Source organism: Akebia trifoliata, chromosome 1 (genome assembly GCF_017979445.1).
Source record: "Akebia trifoliata isolate Shusen 1 chromosome 1, ASM1797944v1, whole genome shotgun sequence".
NCBI classification, from domain to species: domain Eukaryota; kingdom Viridiplantae; phylum Streptophyta; class Magnoliopsida; order Ranunculales; family Lardizabalaceae; genus Akebia; species Akebia trifoliata.
Window position 1 is genome coordinate 32,348,504 of NC_141375.1, and position 11,848 is coordinate 32,360,351.

General features: G+C 34.7%; 1 protein-coding gene across 3 annotated transcripts; it reads right to left on the reverse strand.

Annotated features, from left to right (window-relative positions):
* Positions 1–679: 679 nt before the first annotated feature.
* Positions 680–11,848, reverse strand: SRD2 (snRNA activating complex family protein). 3 transcript variants are annotated; one of them, XM_086452874.1, is made up of 12 exons: positions 11,587–11,848; positions 10,229–10,396; positions 9,932–9,987; positions 9,536–9,602; positions 9,398–9,453; positions 7,268–7,445; positions 6,693–6,781; positions 6,508–6,598; positions 4,351–4,446; positions 4,143–4,268; positions 3,790–4,050; positions 680–1,119 (listed from the first exon to the last, which is right to left on the reverse strand). In XM_086452874.1, exons 2-12 carry the CDS (start codon positions 10,370–10,372, stop codon positions 835–837), a joined length of 1,449 nt encoding a protein of 482 aa, XP_086309000.1. In that variant the 5' UTR covers positions 10,373–10,396; positions 11,587–11,848; the 3' UTR covers positions 680–834. The 3 variants fall into 3 exon arrangements, with proteins under 3 accessions (XP_086309000.1, XP_086308986.1, XP_086308992.1); XM_086452860.1 differs by having other exon boundaries at positions 10,229–10,447; positions 11,587–11,847; XM_086452866.1 differs by having other exon boundaries at positions 10,229–10,468; positions 11,587–11,847.

Consider the following 11,848-nt stretch of genomic DNA (forward strand, 5'->3'; position numbering starts at 1 on the left):
TAAATGGTTGATCATATTTTCTTTCCCTATCTTAATAATAAACAAAATCTCTTCCACCGAACCCACGTGACCACTCCATAGCCATGTGGGTAAATTAAGAAAGAGAAGTCAATGATTATTGAGATTAGATATAAATGGTTAATCTTATCTTAATGCAATAGTTTATAGGCTTAAATACCATTGGACTTGGCACTGTTCCCAGATCTAACAGCCTCTAAACCATGATTTAAAAGAATTATGTATTTCTTAATTGCAAAGGTAGATGACAATAGGAAAAATAAATTTGACTCTCAATCCCAATCACATGGGATTCACTGTCTATGCCAACTGATACAAGGAAAACACAATCCTTACTAAGGGAAGTTTCTTGGCCGCATCACCTTGTAGAATTCTAAAACATGCTCCGACGAGCAGAGGACAAAATGCTAAGAATATTGGGAAAAAAATCAAAAAACATTGTTTTTTGGCAGTTATACACAAATAGTCACCTTTATTGATAACTTTTTTATAGTAAATACTTTTTTCAGGGTAAGTTGGATTGGAATCCATAACACTAAGTTGCTTAACGATTTTTTCATTTCAAACACTTGCACCGCCAAAGACAGTCGAAAGAACTTTGAAGAGGACAAAAGATAGAGAATGCACAGGGAGAGGCATCAATCATGACATGGGTCGCTCATTTCCTTGTCAAGGAATTTATTCAAAAATAATGCCTTTACTAAGGAAATCGTTCAATAAATAAATACAATAAGAGGTAGACACCTAAATAGCTGTGGAGGGAACCAATTTCCCTTTTCTCTACACTTTTCAGTGTTAATGTTACAAGAAAAACAATTATTCATGATGATAATCATATACAGTGAACTCGTGATACAACAAGGACCCATCTTCTGTGTAGTGAAGTAGGTAATAGCAGTTATCACAGAAATAGCATGGATTTTCCTGGGCCCACTTATCATCCACTGTTACCTTTGTAGCTCGATAAATCCTGCAGGCAGAGCATTTCTGAAAACGGGTTTTTAGTTGGAATGTGAGTACTGGATAAGCTGCCCAGTTCTGCACGTCTTCTGGGTGGATCAACCTCATGTCCCTAATCACGATTATATGCTTGCAATCTCCCTGTAACAACCATGTCAACCAATATTAACAGATGAACAAGTTCTAAAAGACACAAGTGCACACCATCAATCTTTGACCAAGAAAAATATGAGGAAGAATACAAAAATAGGTGAGAAAAATGACAACAAAGCCTTATCCCAAAGATTAGGAGTGGCCAAGCAAATCTTGATCCCCCATTCTGCTCTCTCCGAAACCAAGTCTTCCATTATTGAGAATAAGCTCGTATCTGTTTTCATTTCTACCTTCAAAGTTCTTTTAGGTTTTCCTTTAGCTCTTTCAAGACCTTCAACATGTATATTTCTTCTAATTAGGTTGTAATATGCCATCATAGAACACACCCTATTTAGCCTCTACTGGAGATACTCCTACATTTTCTCTAATATGTTTTTTTTTTTTTTCTACTTTTATATTTTCTAATGTTTCTACTCATCCATCTCAACATCCTCATCTCTATTACACTCAATTTATTTGCTGGTCTCACCATCATCCCAAAAATCTTCCTTTTAATTTGACTGTTATACTCCACATAATCGATCTTTGTTCTTCTTATCCTAAAGCCCTAGGACTCTAACATCTCTTTCCGAAATTCTAGTTTTCTGTTGCTCTAGCCTCAGCCACAAGATACACCACCTCAAAGAACATAAACCAAGGTACATGATCTTGAATTAGAACAGTTACACCATCTATAACTAAAGCAAACAATACAAGCTCAAAGTCGATCCCTAATGCATATCAATTGTAATTGGAAACTCAGTCCCCACCTCTCCATTTGTCCTCACACTAGTTACATCACTCGCATGCATGTCAATATATTCATTCAGTACTCCCTTCCTTCCCAATACCCACCAAATTAGTTTTCTGGGTATTTTTTCATATGCTTTCTCTAAGAAAATAAAAATAATATGAAGTTTTGTTCTCTTTTTTAATATTTCTCTATCATTTATCTGTGTAGAAAGATTGTTTTGCTGGTTGACCTACACAGCATAAAACCAAATTGATTTTCTAATATATTCTTTTCTTGTCTTAACCGTTAAATCACTCTAGCTTAGTTCCACAGTGTGGCTCATCTTTTTAATTCTTGAATATTTGATACTCTAAATGTCTCCTTTATTCTTATAGCTTACTACAATTATTTTCCTCCATTCATCCAGGATCTTGTCTTTAAAATATTATTGAATAATAAATATCGAAGTTAACCATGACAATTTAAAACTTATCATGCATTTCCATACTTTTATTGGAATATCATCCAGTTCTAAGGTCCAACCCATTTTCACCTTTGTTGAAGTTATTTTTACTTCAAAAACCCTAATTCTACAGAAGTATGTGTGCCCTTATATCTCTTGCTATCCCCTAGTCTCTTTGGTGGTCCTCATATCATAATTTGTGGAATAACTCCTCCATCTCTCCTGGATCTCTTCTTCTCTTGTAAGAATTAACATGAAAAATTTAAGCACATCTTTTAATGATAGCTGCCAATCCAAGTCTATATTGTTGTATACTAATTACATATAATTCAAAACAGAGATATCATCGCTGCTTATAAGTTACAATCAATCAAAGAGATTATTTCAATGTATTCTTCTCAAATGTGTTTCCTAACCCTTTCGGGCAGAAAGCTGATAACAGTGATTCTATCGTAAAAATGAGCCTGAATTTGTCCTTTCCACATGGGATGCAAACAACAGGTAAGGCACATAGAATTTTCTCTTCTTTTTTATCTTTTATTTTTTACCTTTCGCTTGTTAAAAAGAAAATTATATCAATAGGAAAAGGCAAAGGGAATGATCAGAGACCCTCACTCTTCCTTTTGCTTCTTTTTTTTAAAAAAAAAAAAACAAGTACCACAAGGACACATGCAAGTGTGTGGGAACAGCTCCACATGATTCAGTGCAACATGATGGCAGTAACGATATCTAAGCAATACCTTTTTCTGTTCTTTTTTGAAAGATCATCGGGGTCTAAGCAATACTTTGTTTCAAATGGATGTAAAGCATGTCTTCCCAGTTCCTAACCGAGATGGTCAACATGTGTGAGAAACCTTAGACAAGATACCACATTTCACTTCCAAATGAGGAGAGGCATTATCGATTCCAAAACAAGCTCTATGGCCTGGTTTGAGATATATCAAACAGTTTTGTTGCTAAAAAGATGGGTCAAAATTTTTCCACAATTATTTGATCAAATTTCCTTGGATCATTCATGTTTATTCATTGTTTCCCAGCCAGTTGTCATCCCTATTGATGATACATGATCATGAAGGATAATAGAATCAGCCCAAGGGGCTGAAACTTTCCAGCCTGGGACCTTGATTGAACCAAATTGAACCCCCTCTTTAGCTTATTGGAGGGGCTCTACAGCTAGCTTATCATATGGGACTTTTTTTCCCTGTTCATACAGCTCCTAGTGGCCCATGGAATTCATGAGAAGTCCACTAGTTAGGGGTTTTTGTTGAATCTATTTAGTTTTCCAAGCGTAGTAGGGGAAGTATTCGTATCTGGCCATTTCAGTTCAGGAATTAATTGCCCAATAGCATCAAGAGATATTCTACTTTTAAATAAATTACAATGAGGGTAGGAAAGGGTTGCATCCCCATACATCCATTTAAACCTCATTCTTTTTCTTGAGTTTGTGAGTTAAAACACTAGACAAGGCAAGATGTTCACATACCTGGTGACAATAGAGATATCCAGCCCCAAGTCGAAACGCCAAGTCACAAAACCGAACCTTATGCATTTCAACAGCCTTGAACTGAGGCAGGTTGGGTTTCGCCACATTCCCAAACAAGGCTTTTTGCTTCTTTTGTAATTCACCAGATAGAATCCATTCCCATTTTTCAAGTGCCTCATCCCTCGAGTTTCTAAGCCAATCAAATATAGGTTCACTGTAATTTATAGAAGAAGGATCCCTCAAATCATTGCAAAATAAATCCTACAAAAAGAAAAATTAGGATTTTGTTAGATCTTTGGAAAGACTATCAATCTGACGGTAAAACAAATAATAAAATAACATCAGCCCATTACTTCAATGAGAAAATATCCAGAAGGATCATGCTGCCCTGCTTTTTGCATCAGCTGGTCTGTCAAGCAATATATTTGATCCCTCAATTCAGTTAGGGTTTGCCTCCCTAGGACAAAGAATTCCTGCATCTGCAAAAAATTCACGGAAACATCAATGGCAGCATAGAAACAATTGTGAACAGGAACATGAGGTAAAACCAGAGACAAATACCTTTAACCAATTTTTGGTGTTATGGTAAATCTCAACACAGAGAACCATTTCGGGATAAGACACTGCCACATGTTCATGTACATCTGATGGCTTCACCTACAAGCTACTAAAAATAAGCATGATGCACACATTTCTCTTCAGAAAAAATATCAAGTTACCATAGATTTCTCGTTTTCAACATCATTCATATGCCATTGTATGCTAGTGCATGTAATCAGCTCATCTATCAATTTATACTTATAGAGTTAAGTGAAGTAAATTATTTTAGAAAATAAAGCACAGTATCTGGAATAAATTGTATGGATGTGTCAGGGTATCAGGTCTCTTGAGGTCAGTGTGCTATGTGTTTCTGCCAGATAATAATACATTGACAAGCATCGTGTACATAAACCACCACTCTCTCAATTACCATCATCATGGTGAATCTCCACCACTCACCAGTACTGCCATGTTTACACCATACTCATCTCACCCACTCTTGCAAACACCAACACAAGCACAAAGGTAAAATCCAAGTATAAGTATCCTAAATTTGCTAATTCTCAACTGGCAGGCCACGACCATAGTTGCAATATGTGATTGCATATGCTATTTTATATCATAAAATACCACAGTACGTGATCGCATCTGTTCCCCATGGTCAATTTTGTTCATCATTGGGCAAAAACCCTTTTTTAACCTTCTACTTCTATAGATGCCCCCCCCCCCCCCCCCCCCCCCCAAAAAAAAAGCCTCCCACTCCCCACTTCTTTCATTTAAGCTCACTTCTACTCCAATTTAGATCCTTTCTAAGTTCTAATTTATTTTTATTTTTTTCAATCTAACTACATCTTTTTCTTTTGTACACCCTAAATCATCTACATCAAACTCAAGAAGCAAGAATCACGATGCAAGATTCAAGGATCAAAAAGTAAGAAATAAAGAATTTAGCAACAATCAAAATTATAAACACATTAAAAAAATTTCTTTTTTTCCAATGTGCTAGTTTATGCATTCTTAAATACTTATTAAACATACACATATAATAAACAATAATGAATTTTTTCATAAAAGATTATAAAAACATTATTTCTAGAGTTATTATAATAGTTAGTTACTATTTTTTCTTTTACGTTCTATTTTTCTTTTCTTTTTTTGCATTTTAAAAATTATGCCATTGTGTGGCCAGATATGCGCACGGACATATGCTAAACACACAGAATAAAATTTGCCAGCTTTCATAACTTGAAAAATTAAAAATGCCAAATCATTATACCCTTCTCTTTGAAGACTAGTCAAATCACATTAGTTTGAATCAACCATGATCACGAATCTGTCCAATTCAAGGATTGTTAGATTTTAGCATAGCCTACAAAGCTCTTTTAGAGGGAGGGAGGGAGGGGAGGGGGGGGGGGTGGTGTATATATATATGATTAAATATTGTTTAGAATAGATCCTTGTTAAGGTTTTTCCCAAAATAGATTTAACCAAAACAGGGATCGTCCAAAGAGAATTAAGGATTTGAATTCACATAAATATATAAAAATTATAAGATAAAAATCTCATTAAGAACTAAAGAATGGAGGTCAAGATGACCATCTTACAAACAAACACCAACACAAATAAGAGCAAAGGATGTCCCATCTTACAAGACAGTCTTCAAACCCTGACACAAACATATAATTTCACCATATCAATCAAAGACCTAATGAATTGGTGATCAAAGCCACGACTGCACTGCTTTAGATGTTAGTTTTCACTAATGTAGCAAAATAACAAATAGAAAATATTTTCCCTATCCTAGCCAGTGAATCAATGCCACCAGTTTTTCCGACTGCGAAAAAACGAAATTAAAAGATATATATCATTCATCAGCTGTGAAGTCCAGTTAACATGACATTTTCAAAGCATACTTAAGTAGTTCTAAGATATCATTGATTATGAATCAATAGCATCAGGGAACAATTAATCGCTTCATAAGCTCTGGCAGCGAGTTAAATAGCTATGCACAGATAGATGTTGTACAGAAAAATGTCCACACTACTATGAAAACCATCATGTCATTGACATTAAAAAGTTACAGAAACAAATGATAAACTGGAATCCAACATGTTAGAGAATGCTTTCCAGATACACAAATTCACATCAATTATTCACAAAAAAAAAAAGGATGCAAACCTTTGTTGCCGAAGTTATGAACCTAAGAGATGCCATCTTTTCAATGTTCTCTGAGGATGGAATGGAGCCTTCACTAATCTTGCAACTACCACTAAAAAGGGAGGGGGGAATCTGAATGTTAGATGCAGGATTGAAATATCTCATGCATGGCTGACTTGCATAATCATTTTTTTAAAAAAACATACTTGAATGAATGTAGTCTGGCTGCTGCCTTGTCTTCATCCTGTTTTTGCTTGATTTTCACGAGTTGCTCCACTTGTGCATTATAACCATTCTGAACATGGTAGACATGCAAACAGGGAAAGCATATTGAGTGCAATTATTGATATAAAAAAAATTAATATAATTGGTAAGTTATTGGTGGATGTGACATTTGATATCAACCAAAACCTGAAGAAAGTATGCCATGTTAAGCAAATTAAATTACCCAAGACTCAAAACTTTGTTTAAAGGCCCTGATAATTTAGTTTATTTCATTTAACAAGAGCACCAACAGTAGTTCATAGGAATAAAATGATATGCATCTTCATTCTTCATTTGTGATTTTAAACTCATCAAGAAACTAATATATTAATATTTAACGTGAAAAAAAACATTTTCCGAAAACAATTCAGTCATCAATGTTCTCAAAAGATCTCAGCTTGCTGGAATGTGATGCCAGTAAGGCAGTAACCATCCAACATTATCAATAGCAACCATATGAACAAATTAATAGGAGAAGAAGAAAGGTGAGATGTGAGAAAAGGAAAAGCATAGTTACTTCCAGTTCCAAAGCACGGCTAATCCTATCAAAGGTTCTCCCCCTTTTCTTCCTCTTCTTTGAATCATTTTTTTCCAATTTGCCAGAATAATCATCACTAATTGTTTCACTTAGTTCTTTCCCTGACCTTTCTAAACTAGCAGTTTTACTGCTTGAGAGTCTATGATCATCATTTATCCTGCAAAAATAATGATATAAAGCAGATATAGGTTAATTACTAACCAGTAACCCACTTGTTTATAAAATAAAATAAAAATTAAGAAAAAAACCTAGTAAATATAAAACAGGATTTTTTTTTCTCATTTTCTCCCTGCCACAATAGTTGTAGCTCATAACATTGATCAATTGATCTCAGGGCTCAAGCCTACTGGATACTTTTCTACCAACAAAATAAGAGAACAGAGTAGCAAAGACAATCAAAGATCTCAAAGAATAAAGCAAAGGCCTCAACAAGAAGTAACACAAGGATAGAACATATCATACCTCTACATAATGGGTAGGGTTGCCTAACATGTCTAAAAGTAGGAAACAAACAAATGATTTCATGAAGACATGTGACTGGAGGAGTGTCATGCCACCTTGACCAGGGGAAAAGAAGATTTAAGTCATGCTGAATTATTACAATCCAGAGACAAGTACCATTAACATGAGGATCATACCATTGGGAATGTACGACAGAGTGTCACATCAAAAAGAAAATCTGATGGATTATATCAGATATACAACATTTTTCTTTCTTTTGATGATGTAGGGTGTCTCCACCCCCTTCGGAAGTAGGACAAATCACTCCGGATACACCCAGTCACCACAAACTGGCATATCTGGTGGATCATATTGGACACGTCATTTTTATCAAACCAAGCCATCTGACAACTCTGTAAACCAAGCCTATGAAAGATGGTGAATCTGTGGATCATATTCTTATTTATTGCACTTTCTCTCGAAGTATTTAGTCTTCAGTTCTTTCCTTGTTTCATATGCGTTGGGTTCTTCCCAACAACTTCCGCTCTCTGTTAGATGGTTGGAACTATAATATCTTCTTTCACAAAAAGAGGCAATTGTGGTCCATTCTTCCTTCGGTCATAGTGTGGGGTCTTTGGAAGGAGAGAAACAACAGGGTGTTCAATGGCAAGGAAAACAACACGCACATGGTGTTCATTGAGCTCTTAGGCCTGATGTTCTTTTGGGCGAAACTGAACAAAGAGTTCTCTGGGGTTTTCTTTGAAGATTGTGTTTAGATGGGATAGCATGTGTAGCTCTGAATATTGCTCGTTTTGCTTGTATTTTCTTTTATTTATGTTTTTTTGCTTTGCTTTCATTTTGCTTTGTTTCGTTTCTTTCCTTCTTCTTGGGGGGCATCTCAGCCGCCTTTGTTCTCTCATTTGTAATCTCTTTTTTCTCATTTTATAAAATCTTTATACTTGTTTTTAAAAATAAAAAAACAACTCCGCAAACCAGCAAACAAAATCAATATAAAACAGATAGTCATGAAGTAATGTTTTCATCAGCTATGAAATAATACTTCATTGCTTACTGAGGCAATGGTCAACCAATGAACTTCTAATTAATCGGAGTTTAAGGATTTGAGGTTTGATCATTTCAATATTTCACAGCTAGAAGCGAGGAAATTATATACAACTGATTTTTTATGAATATATTTTGTGGGGCTTTCAAGATTCTATTATAGTCCCTGCTGTTGTAATTTTTTTGAACAGTTAGGTCTCCCTTGTTATGTTGAATACACTACATTTATCATGAAAAAATATATTCCAATGGGAAAGTGCCACATTCTTTTGGGAAAACCATTGTCAAAAATGCGAGGAACCGTCTACAATAGAAAAAACAGAAAAACATCCTTGTAGAGGAAAAGTTAATGTAAATCATTTAAGATTAGTGAATAGGAAAAATATACCTACATAGTGAGCTATTGTCTACATCCTGTTCCTTTTGTTTCTTAACTACTATCATATGATAAGGGAATAATTACAAATTGTGACCATCTAATTTCATAGTAAACAGAAATCATAATGAACTGAAATTCCAAATTTAAAATATCACTGAGCATTAAACCTATGATGCTTACGCATAGCTTAAAGAAAGCCAAGAGAAAAAAGTTCACAATTTACTGACACATTGTTAGAGAGCTCTGTTGTAACTTGTGATGAATTTTCACCGTGATCATTGGCCTGCAGTCAGCCAATAGACACTTTCAGAAACAAGTTATAAAGACAGTTGGTTTTCTTGCAACAAGAGTAGCAAGCAGCACACCTGAAATGCTTCTTTAAGAGCTTTATCTACCAGTTCGTCCTCTGTAAAAACTTTGAGCTCATCAACACTGTGGAGATAACAATCATGTGCCGTTAAAGACTAGTATTTGGCAAAAAGACTTTTTTTATTAGATTCCTGTGCAGAAAATATCCTTTATTGGTAGGGGAAAAAAGGAAATCCAAACAAACACTTAAAACAAGAATCTCTTCAGGAGGAAGAAACAAATAAAGACATGTCTTAATATTTGCATTCAGTCCAATCAGTCGGAAGAAAACTAAATCCTTTGTAATTTATTTATTCGACACAGTTTAAATAGCAAAGAAAAGGCTATAAACAGAGTGAAATGAACAAGATTCATTTAACCAACCCCAAATTTAGAAAATAGCATTGACTTACGAAAGATCATCCTCGCATACTCGAGATGAGTCTACACATAACTCTGCTCCCAAACTCTGCATAAAAACAGAGAAGTACTTTTACATAAGCTAATGAATTAAAAGTATAATTCAATGCAAAAAAACAATTTTTAAGAGCTTTTGTGCACAAGATTAAAACGATGATCCAAACAAACCTTCAGTAGTGAACATTCCAGATTCCAAGGATTCTCTAATATTCAAGGCTTGAGCATTACTAGATATGATTTGAAGTCAACAATCAATTAGACAAAAAGATGATATTGATAGAGGAATCTACCTGTAATTCTTCAACTACTGAAGCTTCAAACTCAGCAACTCTGGTAATTGGACCAACAAGATTGAGCATGTAAATTGGTCCACCATGCGGTATGGAATTACAAACAACTTGATCTTGGAGTAAGGAAGACTCGGTGATCTCCATTTCTGATAAGGCCTTGAACAAGAGCTGGATTTGGAAATTCAGAAATTACTGAAATCTCCTGTGTTATGTTACGTTCTGAAATTTGCAAGAAATTAGCTGTGAATTCAAATTCAAGATTTTAGATAACACTGTGAAAATTTCAGTTTCAGTTTCATGACAACTGATCTCTAACTGGTACGAATAAAAGCCTGAATATCAGTAAAAGATGAGACCAAAACCATTAAAAATAAGCTAATCAAAATAATTAGTAAGACAGCTAATTTGAATGGATCTAACTCCATGAGTTTTCATAACCCAAAGCAATGCAACCACTATACCACATTTTTTTTTTTTTTTTTCCCCTTTTGAAGCCAATTCGGATATGGAGCCATGGAGATGAATCTTCAAGTATAAAAATGCACCCATGACCTTGGCACATGAAATTAACCCCAAAACTCAACTTTGTAACATTGAAACAAACCCTAAAAATCTGAAATTTTCAATCAAAAAAAAAATGATTTTTTTGCTTTTTTGAAATGATTTCGAAGCAATCTATTTTTCATAAGCTATATCACCCCAAAAACTTGATCTTTGTAGCACTAAAATAATACGTAAAATCTGGTTTTCTAAATAAAACCATGTCCAAGCTCTCTTCAATAGATCATGGTGTATAAATGACACCAGTTTAATCCTTTTCAAATCATTGAGTCAATTCGACCTAGCCGAACATTGCATAGGTCTTTGGGCTCCCACTAATTACAAGTTAATTCTAACCCAATCGACTAATGGGTATGGAATTTGAAATTCGATTTCTCACAATATTTAGGAAGGGACCATGAAATCATCGAAATAATCAATTTGAAACAGAACTAGAAGTGAATACATATTTCAAATTCAAGAGCTTTTGGAAAACCAATTCGAAGTTAGTGAGAATCAATCCAAATCCAATACATGTCAAACAACCTCTATTAAAAGTTATTTATAATCAACCTTTTTTGTATAAACTTAGTGAGAATCAATAAAAAGAGTTAAACTTAAAATCATGGACAATTGATCTGAATCCCATGCCTCTCAAAGCAGCAAAAAAGATTAATTTCGAATTATCGGAAGCCTTGAGAAGAAACCGAAAACGAAAAGTCTTTTGGATTTAAAAACGAATCTGAAAATCAAAAAAGCAATTTGAAAACCTAACAAAGAGCATCTAACCTAACGAGATAAGACTGTGTCCTAAGTACCTGAGTTTGCCTTTCGCGAGTCCTCTCAGATTTAGAAAAATAGAAACGATTGAACTCTCTTCCCTTCAATTCGATCGAATACTTGTGAATCCTCTACGAAAATCTTAGCATAAACTTCGGTTGTAGGGATTCCTTCAGAGAAGAAGAAGAAGAGAGAGAGAGAGCTCTTCTTTCAATGGTATTCAAACCACAAAACGAACCGCCAAAATACCCCGCTAGGATCAGTTTAAGAAGAAATGGGCAGAGAGAGAAACGAAGCGGA